At 37.4% G+C, this 27,214-nt stretch overlaps 1 protein-coding gene across 12 annotated transcripts in view; it reads right to left on the bottom strand.

Moving 5' to 3' along the window:
- Nucleotides 1–13,017: 13,017 nt before the first annotated feature.
- TBL1XR1 (TBL1X receptor 1) overlaps nucleotides 13,018–27,214 on the bottom strand; it is a 179,894-nt gene continuing 165,697 nt past the window's right edge. For 11 of the 12 annotated variants that reach the window (XM_025288166.3, XM_006050981.4, XM_006050982.4 and 8 more), the window contains 6 exons: nucleotides 25,669–25,790; nucleotides 25,448–25,522; nucleotides 22,155–22,282; nucleotides 21,436–21,601; nucleotides 18,763–18,864; nucleotides 13,018–17,879 (listed from right to left, as the gene is read on the bottom strand). In XM_025288166.3, the coding sequence (XP_025143951.1) occupies nucleotides 17,853–17,879; nucleotides 18,763–18,864; nucleotides 21,436–21,601; nucleotides 22,155–22,282; nucleotides 25,448–25,522; nucleotides 25,669–25,790 (620 nt within the window). In that variant the 3' untranslated portion in view covers nucleotides 13,018–17,852. Of the gene's footprint in view, nucleotides 17,880–18,762; nucleotides 18,865–21,435; nucleotides 21,602–22,150; nucleotides 22,283–25,447; nucleotides 25,523–25,668; nucleotides 25,791–27,214 lie in introns of those variants that run through there. The other variant, XM_025288195.3, reaches the window with a different exon arrangement.

Raw genomic sequence — 27,214 nt, 5'->3', positions numbered from 1 at the left:
GGAGCAGGGAATGGTCTTCTCTGCCCACGGACCTTTCCTTCTTTCTCTCTCCACATCCTCCCCAGGCCCCTGCCATTAGCCATGAAGTCTGAAGAAAATCTTTCTTCATGTTTCCTCATCATATTTTCTGTGCTTAGTCGCTCAGTCTTGTCCGACTCCTTGCGACCCCATGGACTGTAGCCCGACAGGCTCCTCTGTCCATGGAATTCTCCAGGCAAGAATACTGGAGTGGGTTGCCATTTCCTCCTCCAGGGATCTTCCTGACCCAGGGGTGGAGCCTGTGCCTTTTGCACATCCTGTATTAGCAGGCAGATTCTTTACCACTAGTGCCACCTGGGAAGCCCAGGAAGATTTGGGTCTTACTATGACCCAAATCCAATCAGTTCTCTTAAGAACTTGAGCTTCTGAGTAAAACAACTCAGAAAGACTTGGAGAATATTTCTGTTTTCTACCCTACTATATGCCTTCTATCTTTGAATAATTTTGGCCTGCAGTTGGTTGAATCCTTGAATATGCAAACCTTGGATAAGGAAGACTGACTGTATAACTGATATGCTAATTAAAACCACAAAAGGCAAAATAGGAGTGGAAGACAAAAGTAGGAACATAGAACAGGGACAAACAATTGAAAGTGGTAATGAATATGGCCAATAGCAGTCCAACTATCTCAGTAATCAGGTTTCCCAGGTGGCTCAGTGGTAAAGAAACCACCTGTCAAGCAGGAGACACTGGTTCCATTCCCTTCGAGGGGAAGATCCCCTGTAGATGGAAATGGCAACCTACTTCAGATTTCCAACCTGGGAAATCCCATGGACAGAGGAGCCTGGATACTGTCCATGGGGTCTCAGAGTCAGGCGCAACTTAGTAAATAGCAGCATATTGTACTGTGCCATGTGCTAAGTCGCTCAGTCGTGTCCAAGTCTTTGTGATCCCATGGACGGTAGCCCGCCAGGCTCCTTCCTCTGTCCATGGAATTCTCCAGGCAAGAATACTGGAGTGGGTTGCCATTTCCTACTCCAGGGGATCTTTCCAACCCAGGGATCGAACCCAGGTCTCCTGCATTGCAGGCAGATTCTTCACCAACTAAGCCACCAGGGAAGCCCTTATTAGCAGCATATTAGTAATCACTTTGAATGTTAATTGTCTAAATGTACCAATTAAAAGATTTTACATAAGCAACAAAAGTAAAAATAAAGAAGTGGTGCTACATCAAACTAAACATTTTTGCACAGTAAATGAAACAATCACAAAATGAAAAGGCAGCTATGGAATTGGAGAACATATTTGCAAACCATATATTCAATAAGGGATTAAATCCCAAATATATAAGGAATTCATACATCACTAGTAAAAAAGCAAATAATTTTAAAATGGGCAAAGGAGTTGAATAGACATTTCACCAAAGAAGATGTACCAATGGCCAATGGTATATGAAAAGATATTCAACATCACAAACTATCAAGGAATTGCATATCAAAATCATGAGATAACATTTTACACCCGTTAGGATGGCTATTATCACAAAGTCAAAAAATTAAAAATAGGGCTACCGTATGATCCAGCGATTCCACTTCTAGATATTTATCCAAAGGGAAAAAAATCACTACTCAAAGAGATAGTTGCACTCCCATATTCATGGCTGCATTATTCAAAGTAGCTAAGATACAGAAACAAGTGCATGTTAACAGATAAAAAATATGTGACATATATTTATGGGATCTCATTTATACATGGAATCTACAGAATAATAAAGTTCAACTCATAGTAAGAGAGAGTAGAATGATATTTACCAGGGACTGGGGGATGGGGAAAAGCAGAAATATTGATCAAAGGGTACAAAACTCCAGTTATAAAATGAATACATTCTGGAGATTTAATGTGAAGTATGGTGATTATAGTTAATAATAATGTATTATGTTTGAAATTTGTTAAGAGAGTCAATTTAAAGTATTTTCATTACACATTAAAAAAAGGTCACTGTCAGGTAATGGATATATTAATTAGCTTGATTATGGTAAACATTTCACAAGGTACACACGTATCAAAACATCTTGAATACCTTAAATATACTTAATTTTTGTCAGCAACAGCTCCATAAAACTTGGAGGAGAAAAGAGATTGTCAGAATAGATAAAAAAATAAGATCCAATTCTATGTATTCTACAAGAAATCCATTTTAATGATGAAGACATATAGATTAAAAGTAAATGGATTGAGAAAAATAGACCACGGGGATGGGGTGTGCATGGGCCAGACAGTTATCAGCCCAACCTTCAAAGATGTGACCCAGCCCCAGTAAAATCTGGACACTGAAATTGAGCTGGGCCCTGTGGGTTTCCTGGGCATGAACGCTTTTCTGTCCCATTTTCTTGTTTATAGGGAACAGGCTTCAGTCTCCATGAGTTCCAAATGCAGGTTCAAGCAGTGGCTAACTGGGGAAGGAAGGGCACTCAGCAACAAGCGAAGAGCACGCAAGAAACAACAGGGACAGGATCCAGTTTCTGTCTCAAGGTAATCACATATTAGGCTGGCGCAAAAGTAACTGCGGTTTTGTATTGTTGAACTTTGCCATTTGACACTGGAATACCTTCCTAAACAAATGTGGTTATGTCACACATTACTTTAACGCACATTTCTCACTGTGTGTTTTTATGCTAATGACATTGCTTGCTGTGTATTTTATATTTAGATTATAGAAATGATGTTAAACAAAAAGCAAATTCGAGCGATTTTTAAATTTGAGTTCAAAATGGGTCCAAAAGCAGCAGAGACAACTCGAAACATCAACAACGCATTTGACCCAGGATCCACTAATGAACATACAGTGCAGGGGTGGTTCAAGAAATTTTTCGAAGGAGGCGAGAGCCTTGAAAATGAGGAGTGTAGTGGCAGGCCATCAGAAATTGACAATGACCGAGAGCCAGTATTGAAGCTGATCCTCTTCCAACTACATTGCTGCTGCTGCTGCTAAGTCGCTTCAGTCATATCCGACTCTCTGCGACACCATAGACAGCAGCCCACCAGGCTCCTTCATCCCTGGGATTCTCCAGGCAAGAACGCTGGAGTGGGTTGCCATTTCCTTCTCCAATGCATGAAAGTGAAAAGTGAAAGTGAAGTCGCTCAGTCGTGTCCGACTCTTAGCGACCCCATGGCCTGCAGCCCACCAGGCTCCTCCGCCCATGGGATTTTCCCGGCAAGAGTACTGGAGTGGGGTGCCATTGCCTTCTCCGTCCAACTACACTAGAAGTTGCAAAAGAACTCAACGCTGACCATTCTATGATCATTCAGAAACAAATGGGAAAGGTGAAAAAGCTCGGTAAGTGGGTACCTCATGAAAGTGAAAGTGAACGTCGCTCAGTTGTGTCTGACTCTTTACGACCCCACAGACTATACAGTCCATGGAATTCTCCAGGCTAGAATACTGGAGCGGGTACTCTTTCCCTTCTCCAGGGGATCTTCCCAACCCAGGAATCAAACCGGGGAATCGAACCCAGGAATTGGGGAAATCGAACCCAGGAACTGGATCGTCTTCTGCATTGCAGGTGAATTCTTTACCAGCTCAGTGGCTGGACCAAGCAGCAGCTGCAAAGCACTTCCCAAAACCAAACTTTCACCAAAAAAAAAAAAGACCTACAAAAAACGGTCATGGTCACTGTTGGGTGGTCTGCTGTCCATCCAAACCACTGTAGCTTTCTGAATCCTGGCGAAACCACTACATCTGAGAAGTATGCTTAGCAAATCGGAGATGCACCAAAAACTGCAACACCTGTAACCAGCACTGGTCAAGAGGATGGGCCCAATTCTTCTCCACAACAACGCCCGACACACCACATGTCACATAACCAACACCTCAAAAGTTAAACGAATTGGGCTGTGAAGTTTGACCTCATCCACCATATTCACCTGACTTCTCACCAACAGACTAACACTTCTTCAAGCATGTCAACAACTTTTTGCAGGGAAAATGCTTCCACAGCCAGCAGGAGATAGAAAATGCTTTCCAAGAGTTCATCAAATCCCAAACCACAGATTTTTATGCTAAAAAGGAGAACAGGAATAAACAAGCTTATTTTTCACTGGCAAAAATGCATTGCTTCTAATGGTTTCTATTTTGACGAATAAAGATGTGTTTGAGCCTAGATATAATGATTTAAAATTCAATCTGAAACTGCAATTACTTTTGTACCAACCTATTATCTTTAAGCTCTTCTGTAGAACTAAAAGCTCCCAAAATAGAAACGTTAGCATTCTTCATTCTAGAGCAGCTCATTAGGAGACTGCCTGCCCTGCACACACACCGACACATACCAGCACCTCCGGCCTTGAACCACCTGTCTAAAACTCCCCACCAAACTCTCCTGGGTTGGGAACACACAGTTGAGGGCATGAGTCCCCTGTGTCCCCCTTTCCCTGGCAAAACATTAAAGCAATTCTTTTCTACTTCACCCCAAATTCTGTCTCTGAGATTCAATTCAGCACTGGTGCACAGAAGCCGAGTTTTCAGCATCAACACCAAGGATTGGACAAGCCTTCTTGGTTGGCAATACTCCACGCATGTTGCCACACATCTTTGCTGAGAATGGTAGGGGCAGGACAAGGATGGCTAAAAGAGAGGGATTTTCAAGGGGCCAGAGCAAACTTTGAAGGGGATAGATAAGCTCATTTTTTAAGTGTGATTATTTCACAGGTTATTTACATAGGTAGAAACACATAAACTTGTACAATTTACATATGTACTTTATGTCAGTTAGAGCTCAATAAAGCTGTTTTGAAAAAGAGTGACATGGAAAGATGTCTTAATATACTAAATGAAATAAAATCAAGCCAAACAAAAACAAGTACACCATAATCCCCTTTATGTTAAAGCAAAACATTGATTTATGTTTATAAACACATGAAAGTATGTAGAATATTAAGTAGCTAACAGAGACTATTATAGGAGAGAATGCCCAACTGAGTCAGAGGTAGGGGTAAAGAGTGAGTACACTATCATAACAAAATCTCAGTGACCTGAAATAACCACTTTTTTTTTTTTACTCATGTTACGCATCCCAAGGCGGTCATCAGGGTGCTATTTTCATTGAAATGGTTGAAAGGCCTATATTTAGCAGTACCAAAGCATCCTGCTCAAAGCTAGATAAAACTTATTCCTGTGACTTTTTTATTAACACATACACCTCAACATTTTTTCTTAAAATTTTTCTAAAATGAACATGTATTACTACCATAAAGAAAAAAAAATTATATAGAACAAAAGGTTTAAGCCTGAAAAACAAAGGTGACCCAATACACAAAAGCAGAGTGCGATTTTGACCTCGATTAATGTTTCAAAATTGAAGTCTAAGTGAGATAAATGAAATCAAGACAAAAGAAAGTGAAATGTGAAATGCTACTCCTTTAGAAACTTGGTTCTTAATATTGATGCAGTTTCTGATGTTCTCCTCTAAATAATAGATTACAAAATGGATGTCTGGCACAGAGTTGCTTTTAAAAGTTCATTCTCCGATTCTTGACAATGCCAAAAAAAAATTAGTGGAGACTAAGGGTAAGACAAAAAATTACAAATAAAGAAACACAAGGAAGTGATCACCCAGAGATACACCCATCATCACCATCCAAGTAAGTTCCATACCACACACACACACAAAATCATATTTTAAGATGCTCCAGCATAGGAAAATGCAATTGTAAATAATAGCTTGTTTAATAAGTCCTGCCACATTCACACTTATAATAGCAGTGCTTTGTAAACTAATTACAACTGATTATTTTCAACAAATTATTCTGTCAAATGAATGTTTTCTCTGGCATGTTTATAACAGGAAAAACAGCAACAGTAATAATCATGCCACATATGAAAGCCTAATTTACACCGGCCAGTGTACTAAACAAGTTATTTGAACACTAACGCTTTAAACTACCTTGAAAGCAAGATATTGTATATAGATATTTCTTAAATGTAAGAAATTGATGCTCAAATATAAAGGAATTGGTTCCAGCTCACATGTGACCAGAAGAAAAACGTGGTGCTTTTTTGTACGACAGTATGTGACCTTCTTGTCTTAACTATTTACTCCCTATGCGTGCCTTCCATCCCTTATAAATCAAACAATTATTTCCCCCAGGCACTGTCCTAGGTTCTTAGAATCGAGAGAGAACAGCATATGATAGACTTTCCCCTTCAGGAACTCAGGAATTTGAGTAGTAGCAGCCCAGGAAGCCATGTTATCACCAGAGCTATTGACAGGGTTCTGAGCATGGCCGAGGAACCCCCTCCAGAGAGGCAGAGGCTGAAGGCAGGCAGTAGGCACTGAGCAGGGAGTGGCCAGTCTTCTGAGAAGCACTTTGCTTGGCTGAACCTGACAATTTAAGAATTAGGCAAATGAAGGTAGGGAGAAGGCAATCTGGGTGCAGGCAATTACACGAATAAGGGGAAGAAAGCTTACAGGAGGTGCATCTGTTTCAGTGTGGCTAGTTAAGAATGTGACTGAATACAAGAGACAGATTCCTCAGCCACTTACATTCGCATGACTAATCTGACCCTGCTCCCCTGCCTGCTCCCACTCTTAGCCTCTATTCCAGGGCCCCCTTCCCAGGCGTTGCCACATATTTTCATCAAAACTTGAAGCAACCATAACCTCCGGAGCCACTTGACAGGTCCTCTCTGTGTGGCAGAGCTCCCACCATCTTCTGGGAAATATGAAGACCAGGCATACTTAAGTCAGTTACTGCTCTTGTCTTAAACCTGGGTCATGATGGTTTCTTCTAGATGCATGGAAACCTTTCCAGACTCCAGAGACCTGAACTTTCCCACAGAGATTATCCACATGATCCCAGGAATATCCTGACTAGAGGGCCCTGTGTCCTGCAAGTACTTGGGAGTGCCAATCCTCTGGCAGTGTGGATGGTCAGTGCTCATGGACCTTGCCAATCTCCATCACCACCTAAGACATCCCCCTCTCCACACCAGACCTGTTGAGCACTCAGGAGCACTACCGCTAGGCCTGAGCCAAGCTCAAGATATCATGGAAAGGGAAAACATACTCAAAAATTTAATAAGGTTTTTTTTTTTTGAAAGAAGGCAACTGTGTGCTTACTGTATGATGTGCAGTGTTCAAAGACTGATTCACAAGGGCACAACACCTAGCCATATCCTGAGAAATCAGAATTTCAGGGACAAGGACTCCTTAGGAGTCTAGGAGAAAAAAAAAATTACCTATGTGGAGACAGAAACCACATTGGCCTCGAACCTGAGCACAGCAGCAGTGATTGCCAGAATACACTGGAGTGGTTCTCCAGGTTTCCTGGGCATTAGAAACTCTGGAAGCCTGGCATAAAATATGGGTTGAAGATCCTTGCTCCACATACAGTATGATTTAGCAGGTCCTGGGTGGAATACCACCTATTCTCATGTTGTACTATTCCACTACTATTGTAGTGGGAAAGGCACTTCCTGGGACATTCTAGATTTTTTAAAAATAAGCTTGTGCTGAAAAAGTAACAAAAGACGACCCAGGGATCAAGAAGGTAAAATGTCCGTAACTGGAAAAAATTTTGAAGTCCTGGATAAAAACAACCACATGATACTATTCTAGCACATGGACCAGGAATTTGGCTCCCATCATTAGTATAAATATTCTGGTAGTTCCATATGTTTATAATTGGATTTAACCTAAATATCGTGCTCTGTGGCAGAAATATTCTTCCATGTTTAAAAAAAATCTTCCTCATATCTTTAACATTTAATCACTAGTAACATAAGCTCAACGTATTTGGTGTTTTCTGCTGACTCCTGCCACATTAGGGTCATTTATTGGTCTATTTTCTCTCTTGATCTTCTATGTACATTAAAAAAATATTCAAGGCATTTTTTCCCCAAGAAATCTTCCTTCCACAAATTACTAAGTGACTCCTTTTGAAATAACAGTGTCAGAAAATGGGTGGGTGGCAAGTTTTATAGATTCTAGATAGCATATTGAAAAGCAGAGACATTACTTTGCCAACAAAGGTCCATCTAGTCAAGGCTATGGTTTTTCCTATGGTCATGTATGGATGTGAGAGTTGGACTGTGACGAAAGCTGAGCACCGCAAGGATTGATGCTTTTGAACTGTGGTGTTGGAGAAGACTCTTGAGAGTCCCTTGGACTACAAGGAGATCCAACCAGTCCATTCTGAAGGAGATCAGCCCTGGGATTTCTTTGGAAGGAATGATGCTAAAGCTGAAACTCCAGTACTTTGGCCACCTCATGTGAAGAGTTGACTCACTGGAAAAGACTCTGATGCTGGGAGGGATTGGGGGCAGGAGGAGAAGGGGACAACAGAGGATGAGATGGCTGGATGGCATCACTGACTCGATGGACATGAGTCTGAGTGAACTCCGGGAGTTGGTGATGGACAGGGAGGCCTGGCGCGCTGCAATTCATGGGGTCACAAAGAGTTGGACACGACTGAGCGACTGAACTGAACTGAACTGAACTGAAAAATGCCTATTAACCAGAGGTGCACATCAGAATGAACTGTTGAGTCTGTCCTACTGATATACAAATATTTGTTTCCTTGTTCCAGCACCACTGTTTATAATAGGAAACAGTGAAAAAGTAAATATACATTATAGGGGCCTAATTATAGTATACAATACAATGCAACCATTAAAAGTCAAAATAACAGTGATTTACAGAATGCTCCATACAAGCAGACATGATTTTCCAAGGGCTTCATATATGTTAACAATTTTAATTCTCATAACTAATGCATGAGGCAGGTACTATTGCTAGCTTCATTTTACACATGGGAAAGCCAGGACAGTAACCCCTTAGGTCCAACAGGAGTGGAACTGGGATTCAATCCAGACCGTCAGGCAGAATCCATGCTCTAATCTCTATGGTAGACTCCACATCTACAGTATAAAGGACCAACACTGATGGCACACAAGGTCCTGACAGTATCAGTGAAAAAGCTAGTCTCTCCCATCAGTGACCATTACAGTCCCTTTAGGCTTCCTTTAAAACAAGTATTCAGCATGTTCGGAAGGACACATAACAAAGCGTTAACTGTGTAACTCACTCACCTAGAACCAGACATCCTGGAATGTGAAGCCAAGACGGCCTTAGGAAGCATCTCTACGAAAGCTAGTGGAGGTGATGGAATTCCAGTTGAGCTATTTCAAATCCTAAAACATGATGCTGTGTAAGTGCTGCACTCAATACGCCAGCAAATTGGGAAAACTCAGCAATGGCCACAGGACTGGAAAAGGTCAGTTTTCATTCCAATCCCAAAGAAAGGCAATGCCAAAGAAAGCTCAAACTACCACACAATTGCACTCATCTCACATGCTAGCAAAGTAATGCTCAAAATTCTCCAAGCCAGGCATCAACAATACGTGAACTTCCAGATGTTTTAAGAGGGATTTAGAAAATGCAGAGGAACCAGAGATCAAATTGCCAACATCCGCTGGATCACAGAAAAAGAGAGTTCCAGAAAAACATCTACTTCTGCCTTATTGACTATGCCAAAGCCTTTGACTGTGTGGATCACAACAAACTGTGGAAAATTCTGAAAGAGATGAAATACCAGACCACCTGACCTGTCTCCTGAGAAACCTGTATGCAGGTCAAGAAGCAACAGTTAGAACTGGACATGGAACAACAGACTGGTTCCAAATCGGGAAAGGAGTACGTCAAGGCTGTATATCCTAACTGTGCTTAGTTAACTTACATGCAGAGTACATTATGAGAAATGCTGGGCTGGATGAAACACAAGCTGGAATTAAGACTGATGGGAGAAATATCAATAACCTCAGAAATACAGATGACACCACCCCTTATGGCAGAAAGTGAAGAAGAACTAAAGAGTCTCCTGATGAAAGCCAAAGAGGAGAGTGAAAAAGTTGGCTTAAAGCTCAACATTCAGAAAACTAAGATCATGGCATCTGATCCCATCACTTCATGGCAAATAGATGGGGAAACAATGGAAACAGTGACAGTTTATTTTCTTGGGCTCCAAAATCACTGCAGGTGGTGACTGCAGCTTTGAAATTAAAAGACGCTTGTTCCTTGGAAGAAAAGTTATGACCAACCTAGACAGCATGTTAAAAAGCAGAGATATTTACTTAGCCAACAAAGATCTGTCTAGTCAAAGCTATGGCTTTTCCAGTAGTCGTGTAAGGATATGAGAGTTGGACTATAAAGAAAGCTGAGCGACAAGGATTTGATGCTTTTAAACTGTGGTGCTGGAAAAGACTCGAGAGTCCCTTGAGAGACTCTTGAGCTGCAAGGAGATCCAACCAGTCCATCCTGAGGAAATCAGTCCTGAATATTCATTGGAAGGACTGATGCTGAAGCTGAAACTCCAATACTTTGGCCACCTAATGTGAAGGACTGATTCATTTGAAAAGACCCTAATGCTGGGAAATATTGAAGGCGGGAGAAGCAGACAACAGAGGATGAGATGGTTGGATGGCATCACCAACTCAATGGACATGAGTTTGAGCAAGCTTCGGGAATTGGTGATGGACAGGGAAGCCTCGCATGCTGCAGTCCATGATGTTGCGAGTCGGACACAACTGAGAGACTGAACTGTGTAACCACAGAGGAAGTTTGGGAATTTAGAAATGGGAATCTTTTAATATATTTACAAGCATGTACTTACTAATACCATCTATGGCACACAAACTTTAAAAAAAGCACATATATCTAGTGATATCATATTAGTGAGGTTAAGGTAGGGCCAGGCATTTTACATTAAAAAGAGTTTCAATGGAGTCAAGTCAATCAACATTGTTTAAGAAGTGAAATGTACTTACCTCTAGTCTTGATTATGGTAAAGTCAAGTCACTCTAGTCTTCCTTGATTTCAACACATTGGTCAACTTCAAACTGAAGTTTATCTCAACCACTTCACAAGGTATATTTAAAAACATACTGCATAGCTACAGTTTTATGTCGTATTAAACACAACCTGAGTTATCTGATGACTGTGGGCCTTTGTTAAGATACCCACACCAGACATGCAGCTTGCCATTCCTCTTAGGAATTTCACTATTCCTTGCCCTGAGGTATTCTGCTCAAGTGCCAGAGTAGGAAAACCAGATAATTACCTTGGTCAAGTAGTGTGTGTAAATTAAGTCAGTAAAAGCTTATGTGGAGGAGGAGGACCTGACAACATGAAGACTTCTCAAAATCCCATAATAAGAAATGTGTGAGATTTTGGGAGCCGATGTTTTCAGATAAATGATCTCACACCGAGTTCAGTGTGACTGAACTTTTAACGAGTTGACTGCTTGAGGTATCCATTCACTGCTTAAATTCCTGCACAGCAGTCCTACCAGGGAGCTCTGCGACCAATGATTTTGATATTTCTGGTGGTGCAGTATCTCTTAAAGCAGCCCGTTCTGACACTGGATTGTATCACTTTCTAAGATGGCTTGCTTTCTTAATAGAATCATGGTGTATTTTTCTGTGTAGATTGCACTCCACTAGTCATCATTCTTAAAATGTGAGTCGTTTGCACAATCGATCATACAAACCCAACAACCAAGAAACAGTGATAATTGTCTTTCTGTACTTTACTAAACACTTTGTGTTTAATATATTTTAAATTATAAAGAAATTACAAGGAACTCCTAAAAAAATTTAATACAAAAATATTACAAGTGAGGACAAGTAAGCATTGAGATATGACATTTGAAGAGAAGAAACATGCAGAAAAAGTAGCAGAGGGTTAACATTTCATTGTTGACAGAGAGCTCTGGTACAGCAGAGAAAAGCACCATAAAACTACTGTCCATAGTGTCTTTTCCTCCACTGCATTTTCAAATGAATATTGCTAGGGAAACAGTCAACTTTAATTTTATCTGCTATGTATTATAATAGGTAAGAAATCTGATCTATAGTAAAGTGTAAGAACTAGGAAGTTTCAAATAACCCCTTCTGTAACTATTCAAATCGATTTGTTTTACCACAAGCTGATACAGATTATAATCCTTAGTTGTCCAACACTTTTGAAAAAAGTGTAAAATGCAGAACATTAACAATCTATGCCATGCAATAAAAGTTAACCCTTTGAAAATGAAAGGCTGTCAGAAAGTTCTAGTAACTGTAGTAGGTTATCATTTAATAAAACATGACAAGGCTATGCCTGTAAATATGCTTCAGGCACGCTTTATATGCCTGTAAGTTTATGCTTCAGGAAATCGAAGGGAAAGGTAGAATACCTGGAGAATACAAGGTTTTAAAAAAAAAAAAAACACAAAAAATATGCTCAATGATTCTTTAAAAATTATTACCTCTCTGTAATTCTAAAGGAGTTGGGATTAATTAAAACTGGAAGATGCCTAGTATCTTTCCTCAGATTATAAGATTTGTTAGCAACATATACCACTAGCTAAGGAAGAAAATTATTAAATTATAGTAGGTATCTATGAAGAAAAAAAGAGCATTAAGGAAGTTGAGCACCCTGTCCTAAAAATTTTCAACAACTTATACACCTTGTTTTGTGCTCAAATAAATGCACGCTAATCAAATCCATCTGTCTGTTCAATTATGTGAAATGATGTCTTTTAAAGTACAATATCTATTTTTTAAAATAATTCAAAATTGCTATTCCTTAGCTGATTAAATGCTCTATTATTCTTTAATAAAAATAGTAAATTACCCTTCATTTAAAAAATCTTATCTCCTACGAGAAGTAATAAAATAGTAAAATTTGCACTTTTATCTATGGGCTTACTTTATGTGTATCTTGTAAAACAGTAAATTTATGAAATACAGTGGTTTGGGTTCTGATGGCAGTTGTTATGATTGGTAACACCAGCATGGGAGAAGCAACATGATGTTCTATGTTATGAAGGCTAACTCAGAGCAAAAAACTTTATTCTACAAAAGAACATCAGAGGAGTAATTGCAATAAAATGTAAACAAGAAATTGTAAACAAGAGCATCCCTTTCCCTTTCCTTGACTAGGAAATAGTCCATACAAACTACACAGGTATCAAAGGTTTTATATATGTACACAGCCAACATAATATCAAAATATATTTTATTCTGGACCTCTTTCAGATCTGATTCAAATTACAGTTGTCAAAGCAATACAATGCAAAGGGAAACTGCAACAACAACAACAAAAAATGTGCCTAGAAAGGATAAAAGGGTCATTGGGGACAAATCATTGTGATGTGGAACCAAAATACATCGCAAGTGTAATTAACATGGTCCAGGACAGCATAGAGTATCTGTATCAGTCTTCCTTACACAACAGTCATGAAAACTGAACAACAAAGTTCTTCAACATGTACAAAAGACTGTCATGGGCTGGTTTACACTTTTACAACAGTTTTAAAGTTAACTGGATAACTAAAGAAATGATGCAGACATTTTAATCCAGTGCTATAAGTAGGCTCACAGAATTAGACCCAAAGGATTTGTAGAAATCAAAAATTAAAACATTATAGCTACAATGTCGAAGTCAGGAAAGAAGAAAATTACTTCTGTATTTAGGGATTACAGAGCTACGAAATGCAGTCTGCGTGTTTTTGATGAGATGGATAAGTACATTAGACTAGATACAACATGCAGAATGTTTTCTTGAACTTATCCATAAACTCCAAAGAAAACATCATGAAACAGATTACGAGAAAATTAAAAAAAAAATACATATGCCCGAGTTATTCACCCTGCTTCAACACTGTCAACATAAAGGCAGAAATAAAGAATGCTATTAATACTTCAGAACTACTGATATAAGACATCAAATTTCTAAATCAGTGTATTAAAAAAGTGAACACTTCCTCTTGTTTCGCTCTCTCTTCTACACTTAACTAGATTCATGTTTTTTTTTTTTTTTAATTGATATTGAATGTGACACGTCAGAGCTATTACCGGAAGGAGTAATTCATAACTTCCCTACTCCCCTTCCATCCCTGCTGATTCAGAAGAAAAAAACAAACAAACAAAACAACCAGGGTCTCTTGTAGATTTGCTGCTATTCCCCGAAATGCTGGCGTTTGCTGCCGTGCCGCAATGTTGGTCCACCGAAACAGGGTTTCTGTGGGAACTGTCAACAGTGATTCACCAAACGCAAGTACCGTTGTTAGCATGCGAGAAAAAAATGCAGGTTCTACAGAAATGTACAGTGTGCTTAAGAAAATGAAAACTGTTTTGAAAAGAGTAAATAGCACTGCATTTGAGATTTATTTTTTCTGCTTATCTAGTAAAACTTAACATCTTTGCTGACATAAGAACAGTCATTTCTGATTCCTTTAAACAGCAAAAATGCATACTCCTCTTCAGGCCTCTATTCAGTAATAGTTTACATAACTCTTAACAAAATCATTCTACATAAACAGATAGCTCCTTAAAAATAGTACTCTCTCATTAAATCTAATTTGACAGAAGTTTAAGGAAAAAAGGAGTGCTTTATAAGTTAAGTGAAAAAGTACAAATCTTTGGCCTTTCTCTTGACATTTCTGTATGTCAAAAAGCAAAAAACCTTCATGTAATTCAACCTAATGATTACTTTTTGCACCATAATTTGTTTTTTACACCACAAAAGGAGGCACTTTCAGTATCTGTAAAAGGTGTTTAATCCTAAAACATACTTACCTAGAGAATAATTAATTAAAACAGAATTCAGTACACCCTAAGACCTATTAGGAAATTAAAAGTTATCACTTCTAAAAGTCACGTCAAAGTTAATGGTGGTACCCGATCAATGACAGTAAACCGGGAATGGAACAAAGATAAGAATTTACCGGATATCCTACATGAAGAAGAAAAAAGATATTCCTTTATGATGTTCAAGAATGACAGCTGCTCTTTCTTTACTCTATTTTCATCAGTAAGTATTCTATTCATTTAAGTTTTCCTTTCTATTTTTCCTTATAAGTGTCTTACAGTAGCCTATACAACAATGACATATAATGAACACCACAGAAAATCTACTGGAATCAACAGATCTTCAGATAAGTTCTTAGAGGGGGCAAAAAGAAAAAAAAAAAAAAAAAAGGGAAGGAAAAAATAAGCAAGAACCTCAAATATAGAACTTTACAGGCTGTGAAACTTGGTCTCTTATAATCATGTTACTGCTCAAATTAGAGGCAATCTTACTTTTGTCTACTGGAGCAGCATCGTGGCACATCAGCAGGCAATGATGATGTTGAGAACAGCAGCAAAAAAGAAATAACTGTATGCTCACAAAGAACCCAAGCCTACAAAATGGATACCTTTCTGATAGTTTATACTTAAAAGACCCAAGACTTCAGGATAATAAAGCTCTGTATTTATAATCTTTTATATGCCCTACTGTGGCTATTATGCTTAGTAAAATACCTAAAGAACAAACAAACAAACAAACAAAAAAACACAGAGACGATGACAACACCATAAACATGTAGCTGTCGATTTTGGCAGCTATACTGCAGAACTTCGTGACTATCTTTAATCAGCTGGGGAAAAAAGGTCAATAACTGTATGCAAATGAATAAATTGTCCATATCAAAATACAAAAAGTACTATCAATAACCACCTCTGACTTTCAGATTTAAATTCAGTGCAATTGACAAATGCATCGCTAAAGGAAAATGCAGCTTAAACATACTCAAAACATTTGTGTCTATTCCTGGGAGCACATTTAAAAATTATTGCACAGATTTTTAAATTTTTATTTATTTTTTTTTTAAAACAACAACAGAGGTCAACCACAGATGTGGACCTCCAGCAATAAAAGCAGGATTTCAAGTGCCAGATACTCAGCATATTAGGTTTCCTACGTAAGTCACAGGGTAATAGTTCTAAATATCTATAATGTGATCCAAAACCCTAAAAACAGCTGGCACAAAACCATCATGAATGACTGCCTCTCTGGATGTAAATTTTAAAAAATATTATTACAGTATCTTAGACCCCACTAACAACAACGGGGGTACATGTAACAATGTATTGTGAAATTAAGTGTATTTATTCTCTTTACCAATAGCAAATGCTATCCTACCTTAGTAAAACCAAGACTTGCTTCAATCAATGCTGTTTTGTAAAAATAGCAAAACAACAAATGCTGAAAATCAAAGCTGCATTACTAGGGTTAAATCAGTTTCTACTTAAAACATAGGTTAAAATTTTAGCAGTAAAAGCTTCAAATAATTAGTGACAGAAATAGTGTTATAAATTTGCTAAGCTTGATAATAAATGATATTCCTTAATTAAAATTTTTGCGATATTAAATTTGACAACTATTCAAATTATTCTTCAAAACTGACACTTCTGAATTATTATATTGATCATGACAAACCCTGTTAATCACACATATAAACATAGCCCCATGCTATCATTTGTAAATTCTGTATATTTTAGCTTTTAGTTGCATGAGCACAAGAGGTTTGATCTGATACCTATACCTTTAAGAAAATACATGATATTATAAACAGAGTAAAAGACATGATATAGTAGTGATTACTAAAAAAACAAAACATAGCAGCTTAAATCTATCTATATTTGAGAAAATGTAGTCACAAGTACCACAAATGCAGAATCAGAGCAGCCGGGAGGTTAGTGCAATTATACCTTTTTAAAAATTTTTGAATCACTGCTATTTAAGAACACCTTGAAGCAAGTCTTTTGTTTTAAAGATTGTTTTTAAACTAAGGTAGCAAACATTTTGCCATATCATGGCAGTGTTATATGCCGTTATCTTGCTTTGTATAAAGAAAAATAACATGAGAGATTTTAATACTGGAGTTTGGTTACATTACATATTTAAGCTTCTACACAGAATGATGGACACTTTGGAGAAGCTACTCCTTATCCAGAAACATTTTAATCTCTTAAAAAACAAAGTAAAAGAAACAAACAACAAAAAAAACCCAAACCTACTTTGCTCCTTTTCACAATAGTGCACATTTTTAACCATAATTTAGTTATGGCTACAAAACATCAGAAGATATTTTTATGCATCTTCTCTATGGTATTAAAAAAATTTTTGTGCCCTTCTAGTCTTTAATTGGCAGAAATATGTCCCCAAAAAAGAAACTATTGCATTTAAGCCACATCACCAAAAAAAAACAAAACAAAACAGAAAAACCCCACAACAGAAAAACAAAGCAAAAGCAAAAACAAAAAACAGAGCATAATACCCTTTTACTGATGTGTCTTACAGATTGACATGACCAAAGTCATATAGTTCCATTTAATTTCCAATTTCCCCTTCTACGACATGCACCAATTGAATATATGCTCTGGGAGCCATAAATGTACCAAACATCTATCTCTTCAAAAGAATGCATTAAAATATTTTTAAGAATTTTTTTGTTTAAAAGGTGAAAAAAAATATAAACAAGAAACTGATTCACTCCCTTACTTCATGCATCCATAAACTAAACCAAAAAAAGTTTAAAAGCAAGAACAAACTACTGCTGCAAGTTTTTCTAAGTCCGTTTTCTCTGTACATACAAACTGCTAAACTACTGAAGGGAAAAAAGAATATAATCCATGGTGTCTGCTGATTCAAAGGGGATAAACAAGGCTGTCATTAGTATCCAAAAACTGGTACATGTATGGGCTGCTTTTATAACGCATATTTTTTTCTCTCTTCTGTTTTTCATAACCAAAACTTCTAAATGCTATTTTAGGGGCACAGCAGATTTGATTCCAGCACTTGGTGAACAGAATTCACAAGCTGTGACAAAATTCTGTCATCTTCAGGGTGCAATTTTGTTTATATACACTGTATGTATATATCTCTCTTAGATTTGGCTGTAGTGGACTGGCCATGGTTCAAGTGGGACTATAGCAGTACTTGGGTCGGGGACAGTCATTTTGGCTATATACACATTCATAGTCGGTCCATGGCTTCCAACTAGTAGCGCTATTTCCGAAGGTCTAATACACAAACCTGCAAGACATTAAAATAATCAACCAGTGTGTAAAGAATTCCATTGTACATTTTTAACTTTTTTATAGTACAGTTTGGAATCTATTTCTTAGTTCCCAGTTGATGAAACTGATAAAACAAAAGTAATCACAGCGATGGATATAAACAATCAGATAAACTACGTGAAAGAAGACGGAGGAAACCACCATGGGCTCGCACTACAGAGAACCATGGCTAAAATTTTTAAGATTTGCTTTCTGTTAATTAAAAAGCAGAAATAAATACATTCAAAATAGACCATTTTCTGTGATATGTCTTCAATTTTAATGGAGATTTTAATTTTACTACAGATTATATTAAGGTATCACTTCAGTAAACAGCTAATGGCTATACTCTTTCCATCTTCCCTTTGCTTTCAGAACTTTGGGAGCCACAACGAGTATTTCTGTAAAGACATTGGCCAGCCTCACCCTGAAAGCCTCTTGGTATCCCATTGAGGTCTACATTCCTCAACGTAGATCCCTCAGTGCCTCTATTCCCCCCTTCCCTGGGCCACCAGCACTCTTCTTCAAGAAGAGAAGGTTAAAAATAGGCATTAAAAATTCAAATCTCTCTTATGAAGATATCGTGCTATACTTAATTTCACTGATGAAGTTTTACAGTCCATTTCTTGATCTTGAAGGCACTCTTTGGCAAAGATACCCTAAATTATATTTACATTATTTGAATGAAACGAATATGAAAAGTATAGAGCCTTCAGTAAAAAAGATCAATATCCATATCATAAAATTTATTTTATAAAGAACACTTTGGTAGTCACTACCATGACAAGCCACATTTATTCACTATGCTTTCTCTCTCTCACACACACATTTACCCCTTTGGAAAACTTCATTATACTTACTGAACCATCTGATGCACTGGCTCCAACCTTGTCTCCTGCTGCATTCCAACAAACTTCAAAAATTCCACCTGTTCCCCTATAGCTGTGAACTAGAGCACCTGTCTAAAATAATGAGAAGCAGAATCTTAAAAATGATAAATTATTATGTATGTTCAAATGTTAAGGTCAAAATATCATATGGCTTTATTTCCAGCAATCCAATGCAAGACTTAGCTTCAACTTCAAACACAAGTTTTGAAATACCAGAAACGTAATATGATGATCCTTTCACAAAATGGTAGCACTAGCCTGCTCTCAACAGACCATTCACACACACACACACACACACACAGTTTCTCCAGTACTGATAACCATTTTTAGCTAAGGTATCCTTTTGGTCTCTTTGACACCAGAAGCACCCCGAAGCTAGAAGAATTACAAAAGAAGCTAGAAGAGCATATGTACATCATTACTAAAAGATGTTTTAAATTAAAAGAAAACAAAGTACAAGCAGGAACACTACCAATTTCATCATCAATTTAGCCGATTTATAAATACTACTCAATTACTTTATTCCTTTGGTAATGGTAATCAAAATCATTCAGCTGCCACTCAATAATTAAAACTCAGTACAAAAATATATTCTCTTAGGAAACAAGTCATTAAACAGGTCAAAGGTAAGAGGTTCTACTATGAGAAACTGAAAAACATGCTGCTGGTGTTCTGTCCTGACAAACAAGAAAAGTATGTCTTAGCTTCATGGTGACCTAAAAAATTCAAACCAGAAGTATCAGAACCACCTAAAAACGACATGGCAGCAAGACACGTATCTTGTAAACACTGTCTGACAGAGCCAGCCCGAAGTTAATCACTAAGCTGGGAGACCATTTTTCCTTGTTTTCCTGTTCAGAGTCAGTCTGGAAATACTGCCGAAACCACAGATGCATGGATGCAGTTGATCACATTGGGAAAGCTCTACTGTTTTTTCCCTCTTACCTAAAATTTCTCACAATTTAAGAGATTAATGAAAAAGTATGAGTATAGCAGGCCTTAAATATATCTACCATTAATTAGGAGGGAAAGGAGTGGCGTCAACAAAATCTAAAATAAGCTCACGTACAGAGTAAAATCTATAGAGACTCAACTGTGAGGTTTAAAAAAGAACCAACACTTTCTTTCAATAGTACTTACCAATTTCTAAGCTTAACTTAGGCTATAATTGAACCAAAACAGCATGTTCAATAAGCAAGAGCTATCTACATTAAAACTGCCAAAGAATTCTTAGCATTTACTCAAATCTGTGATCAGACCAAACTGTAAGAATTTATCTGTCAAATGATTAGGTAACATATCAACCAAGTAATGGGAAGAAGAAGAAAAAAAAAAAAACTACACACACACACATATATCACCTATGTATATGACCAAAAAATAATGACTTTTTCCTGCACTGAAATCTCACAAGATGGATTTTATTATTTTCAAACTTAAAAGAAAAAAAAATGACATTTTGATACACAATAGTGAAACAACAAAACAGTATGGATAGCTGTTCAAATGTCTTTAAAAGTCTAACAGCATCTTCCCTTAGAATTCTACAGTTTTCTACCCAAATTTTAAATTAATTTACTCAAAATGGAGTAAATGAGTGACACAGAATAATACAATAGGCAGATTATCTATTAAGTCTCTGCTATTCAATCAAAACAGAAAGACTGGGACTTTTCTGGTAGTTCAATGGTTAGGACTCAGTACTTCCTTCTACTTCAGGGGGCAACAGGTTTGATCCCTGGTCAGGAAACTAAGATCCTGCCAAGCCAGGAAATAATTAAGATTAGAGAGCTCAGCAGGGTTGATGAAGTCAACATCAACATGCCAAAATTTATAATGTTCCAAACATGAGTAACCATCAGTAAGTAAAAGGAATACATGTTTTAAAAGATGCTATACATAGTAACAATAAAATCCGTAAGGCACCTCAGAATAAATTTTTAATAAAAGAAGATCATTATGAAGAAATTATAAAGCTCTACTAAGGGGGAAAAAAGAGCCTTAATAGGGAGACTTACAAAGTAACACTCATTAAAATTAAACCGATAATGCAGGGACAGGTAGAGTCATGGAACTGTTATTGAAGAAAATAGTATATGGCACGTAAAAACTAAAACACTGAAAAGATGAAAAAGAATGAGAGCAACAAAACTGTTTTCTCCATTTTTAAGAAAAGATCTCTGTAGCACTGTCCCTAGAAATGCAGTATACAGTTTTAAGTTTCTCTCTGATAAATTCTGTATTGAATCATAAAATCCTATCCTTTAGTACATTTTTTTTAACTGCTCATGTATACCTTCTTCAAAGATAATTCTTTTAGAAAATAAAGAAATTACATCATTTATCTAAATAAATGCATCTTAAATTCTCATACTTTATGTCTGCAAAACTGTTGAAAAAATAAAACAAAGAATTTAAATTTATTTCTAAATTTTGGTCTATATTATGAAAATCTCACTTTAGATGGTTTTGATCTTTACTAAGCTATAAAAACCACCACCGAAAAATACTCATTTAAAAACTAAGAACTGAATAAATAACACAAAAGGAATGACAATCATAATTGGAAAAAAAAAAATTTGTTTAGACAAGCACTTCTTACTCATATAAAGATACGTGACTCTTCAAATAACCCAGACATACCTGTGTGTTCCAGATGTGCACACACTTGTCAAAAGAACCACTCGCCAGATACCTGCCATCAGGACTGAAAGCTACACTGTACACAGGCTCTTGGTGTTTTGTCAAAGTATGGATGCAAATTCCTCGGTCTACATCCCATAATCTAACAGTAGAATCAAAGGATGCACTGACAAAGGAGGGAAAAAAAAAGATTTTATAAGTAATGAAATTCCCAGCCCCACCCCCAAACTACAATGACCGTCTTTCCTTATAGCTAGCCACAAATTCCTTATGACAAGTAGACTGTGCTGTTAGGAAAAAAGTGCTCTGGAAACAAAGCTAAAAGGAGAAGAGGCAGCTTTCATTAAGGGCATCTCCACGTCTGTAAATTGGAAAACATAAATGAGCTAATTTACTATATTTCTCTATTCTTTAAATAACTCCTTTATATTGATTCGCAAAACACTACATTGAATATATACTTATTATTTATTTTGATGCTGAAAAAACTTTATTGCATTATGCTTCAGTTACTTGGGTTTTAATCAATATTTGATATTATCAGTAAATATTTGATATCTCCAGAAACAAAATCCATTATGAGCTGAAATAATAAAATGTCTAAAATACTCCTTGCGGGATACATTCCCATTTTACTGAATTTTCCTAATTTTCTGCCATAATGTAAGAAATGTTTTTTGTAAAAGACTCATAAAGGAAAAGCAAATCAGAAATGTTACCTTGCTAACATAAGGTTGGCATTTGGATTGCTTGTCCCTGGCCCTGTTGGACTCCATTTGATAGTATAAATTTCTTTATTATGTGCTTGCAAATCATGGACACAGTTGTCTTGTTTCATACTCCATATCTACACAAAAAAGAAAAGTGTGTGTAAATTAGCTTTCCATATAAAGGATACGTTTATAATATGATCTTGCCAGTCCAAAACGTGGCATAGCCATAGCAATAATTATAGAGATCAAGAGAACATATGCAAAGAAATTAAAATGTAGTAGAATATATTTAATGTTTGTTTTTAAAAAATGACAAATTAGCTTCAAGTCCATTCTAAATAATTATTATTGTGAGGCTTCAGGATTCAATAAATTATAGTTCTAAGATTATTTTTGAAAACTTCAGATGATACAAATATCAACATTCAGTAATTTCCTTGGGTAATGATGCTACAATATTTAAGGCATTAGTTTTTATGCCGTCCTTTAAAAATAAAGATATACATTATAAGTTCCTCTTAGAATTCAGAATCAGGAACTATATGGCAATGGGGAAGGGAAAGTAGATAAGGAACATACAGATAATACAGTATGATTCATGTTGACACCAAAGGATAGGCAATAAAAGCAAAAAAAAAAAAAAGGCAAGAGGGACTATATACAATTAAAAAGTTTCTGCACAGCAAAGAAAGCAATCAATAAAGTAAAAAGGCAACAACCTATGGAATGAGAGAAAATACCGCAACCCATATATCCAATAAGGAGTTAACTTTCAAAATATGTAAGGAAATCCTACAACTCAACAGCAAAATACTAATTTAAAAATGGACAAAGGACTTGACATTCCTTCCAAGTCGACATACAAATGGCCAACAGGTTATATGAAGAGATGCTCAATATCACGGATATCAGGGAAATGCAAATCAAAACTACAATGAGATATCACTTCACAACTGTTAGATGGCTTCATAAATTTTAAAAATTTTGTCAAGAATATAGAGAACTTGGAACCCTTAGAAACTGCTGATAAATGAATACAAAATGGTGCAGCTACGATGAAAACCAGCATGGAGGTTCTCCCTCAAATTTTAGCAACTACCCCTATATGAACCAGCAATTCCACATCTGGCTACATATATAAAACACATAAAACGAAACCAGGCTCTCGAGGTGGTATCTGTACTCCCATGTTCACTGCAGCATTCTCCAGAAAAGCCAAAATATGGGAACAGCCTAAGTGTCCGACAATGGATGAATGGAGAAAGAAGATGCACATACACACAGTGGAGCATATTCAGACTGCACATATAAGGAAATCCTGCTGCTGCTGCTAAGTCGCTTCAATTGTGTCCGACTCTGTGCGACCCCATGGACTGCAGCCTACCAGGCTTCTCTGTCCCTGGGATTCTCCAGGCAAGAACACTGGAGTGGGTTGCCATTTCCTTCTCCAATGCATGAAAGTGGAAAGTGAAAGTGAAGTCGCTCAGTCATGTCTGACTCTTAGCGACCCTATGGACTGCGGCCTACCAGGCTCCTCCATCCATGGGATTTTCCGGGCAACAGTACTGGAGTGGGGTGCCATTGCCTTTTCCCCTAAGTATACATAACTCCATGTAAGTAAATGCAAAAGGTAAGTTTCCAAAACGTATTTCACACCAGCTTTCTATAGCACTGATACTACTGACCATTCTCTTCAACACTTCCCTTGAAATCTTCTCTACACATACATACTGTTTCCACTGAAATCATTCTTGCTAGGTTTTCTTTTGGAACCTGATTCTTCTTAAAGCAGGTAAATGTTACAGAGTTTAAGACTTTTAAAGCTTTCTTCTTCTTTTATTTGATACTTTCTACCTACACAATTTTGTCCATGCCCATGGCTTTGAATGACCACCCGTCTATTGAGAATTCCCGAATGATTACATCAAACTTTGAGTTCTTCTCTGAGCATCAGACCACATGCACGTCCACTTGCATGACTCAAAGGCACTATCCAAGCTAAACATAATCTTCTCACTCATCTGCTGTTCCTTCTTCTCAAAGTATGGCTTCACTAGACATTATTCATCCTTATAGCTTCTGCTTTAAAATTCTGACCTTTTATTATTCTTAGAATAACAACAACAAAAATCTTGAACACTTTCTAATTCAAACGTTCTCTCTTGAACTGCAAATCAGTAGCTGAGAGTAGCCACCAGCCTTATTTCATTTCCTTGTATGTGCCACACTCTGCTCCCAAAGAAGTTTTTTGTTTTTTTTTTTCATTTTTTAAGCATAAGGTATGTGCATGCAAGGGTGCCAGGTGGCACAGTGGTAAAGAATCTGCCTGCTCATGCAGGAGACACAGAGATGCAGGTTCAATCCCTGGAGTAGGAAATGGTAACTCACTCCAGTATTCTTGCCTGGAAAATTCCACGGAGGAGCCTGGTGGGCTATAGTCCTCACACACGACTGAGTGAGCATGTGTGTGCACATGCATGCACACATACACTTGCAAAGTAATCTCACAAATAAAAGTGTGAAGAAAAGCATTTTTATCAGCAACGCTTACAAGGGAGTCCAGACTTGAGAAAACCTAACTAAAAACACAGCTGGTATTTAAGGAAAAAAAAAACTCACCAGGTTACCAAGGTTACATTTAATCTGTTCGTGGGAAGAGGAAAAGCAGTTTTCCTTCATGATTATCCTATCTATAAAGGTTATCATGTTTGTAGTCAGTGGCATTGTAAAGTCAAAGGTAAATTATTTTTAGTACAGTTAATGTGATGAAGTATAGAGCTCAAGCTTCATTAATTTTGAAAATTATATTTTTCTTTATCTCAAAAAGCTTTTGTCCCCCTTAATTCTGGTATGTGATATACGGTCTAGGTGTTAGTTTTTGCTTTTAGTTATACAACAAGAAAAATGCAAACTCATAATGAGACATGAATTCTGACATGTCAACTATGCTCACTCACCAATTAAGCTATATATCCACTACACATCAGTTTCCCAGCAAGGGTGATATATATTCACACCACAGCAAAAATCCAATTAATACACTGCTCAGAATATCAGTCAAATCCATGAATCCTACAAAGATCTTCATTCACTACCTATGAGTCAGATCTTTACATGAGCAAATAACCTTTCATTGTACCAATATATGACTCGTTACTAGCAAAGACAATTTACAATAGCACAAATCTTAGTATCCTAATTCCCAACTACAAGACACACATTCTGAGCAATCTTAAAACGGCCAGAGCAGCCACACTGTATAACTCCTCAGCCCCCTTCCTCCCTCCTATCTGAATTACCTTCAAGGTCATGTCATCAGAACAGGATGCCAGGAGATTGCCAGTTGGGTCCCATTTGATAGCATTTACTTCATTCTAAAAATAACAGTAAACATTCACATTTTCACTTCAGAGACTTGGTTGTTCTTTGGGTATTAAACATACATACTTCAAAACCACTCTGAAACATTACTTATTCATCATAATTGCTTTAAAGGAGGGAGAGAAAAGAAGTTTCTCACCGTGTGTCCCTGGAATGTTTTAATAGGTCTGTCTTGTCCTAATTTACAGACATGAATGCACATATCTGTACTACAAGAAGCAAAAGTGTTGTTGCTCTGCCAGTCAACATCCAATGCTGGTGCTGCAAAGGAAAAAAGCCAGGTTTGCATTCATTCCACATGGATTGAAATCTAGGTGCTTTAGTTTTAAAACGCCGCTGGACATTAAGAACTTAAATGATTTGCTTTATTCTTTTTATATTAATAGAATTTTTAAGATGATGGTACTTAATTATCACAAATATTAATAAATTTCAGTTTGGTTGTCTCTCTGTGAGACACAGCCTAACAGAAAGTACACTGGCCTGGTAACCAGTAGATGAGGGTTCCTGAGAGCTTGCTCTGTAAATTACTAGCACTGGACTCTTAAAATTAAATGTGATGCTACATTTCCTTTTGTTTCTAAAATTCTGTGAGTGTTCAATGGATACAAAGCCTTGTTTTGCTATTCCCTAACTAATGGGCCCTTATAAGCAAGTCAGCTCTCATGCTATTTTTCTCTTCTAAAAAATGGGGATAAAAACCTTTACGCTTAGTACTCAAGGATATTGTGAACATCAAGTTAGATAATGTGTATGGAAAGTACTTTGTAAATTACAAGTGAGACAAATGTTAGACTAAGTACCATTTCCACTATCTACTTAACTGATAAATGGGAGTATTACATGATTGGCAAATACATTTTTCTTCTAAGTGATTCTTGTCAAATATATCTTAAATCCTACATCACTGAATTTAAAACCTCAGAGGTCCAAAAGCTGGCTGGCATTTAATACTTTAGCTCGGATATGATTAAAGATTCTTTCCTTTCTCATTTTCCCCTGTTGCAAAGTACAAAGCTTCTCTATAATTAGCAATGTAGATTAAGGTAATGATAGCAAGTAACTGGGTTAAGCAATAGAAGCACACTAAAAACACTGCATTTAGAGCAGGCAGTAGGTGGTTGGGGGAAAGGTGAGAATCAAAAATGAAGCATGCTTGGCAAGACAAGGAAAATCCTGATATATAACAAACACTTCAGAGCCCTGCATGCATTAGGTTGACCTAGACCTTTGTCCCCAGAAACTGTTCCCTTCCTTGGCTCCTTTCCTCTTTCCCATCCTGCTTCTGGGAGAATCCAACTAAGTCAGTGAATAAAAACACTGGCCTTTGATCGGCACTATGTCTGGTATGCTGTTGTTCATGTGACCCACAACCTCTTGGAGCAATGTAGACAACCGTTCCTCTGTGAGCTTATCTTCAGCCCACTCCTCACCTCGCTCTGCCCTGCCCTTCTCTGCCACCAGGACATCACATATTCCAGATCCCCATGCCTGCAGTACCCCAGATGGGCTCATTCAGTGGAAGAAACTGTCAGAAGTCCAAGGTTAGGAGAAAGAGGGTAGACAGGCAACTCTGTGGTCCTCTCTCTTTAAGAGTGGGTCTTTGGCAGTGACCCTGACTGCTCCACGGTGCCTATGCTCGCCAGGCAGCCTACTCACTAAAGACACCATTCCCACTGGGTAGT

This window comes from Bubalus bubalis, chromosome 1 (assembly GCF_019923935.1).
Source record: "Bubalus bubalis isolate 160015118507 breed Murrah chromosome 1, NDDB_SH_1, whole genome shotgun sequence".
NCBI lineage: Eukaryota > Metazoa > Chordata > Mammalia > Artiodactyla > Bovidae > Bubalus > Bubalus bubalis.
The sequence above is the reverse complement of the archived record's forward strand: the minus strand, read 5'-3'. Positions and strand labels throughout refer to the sequence as shown.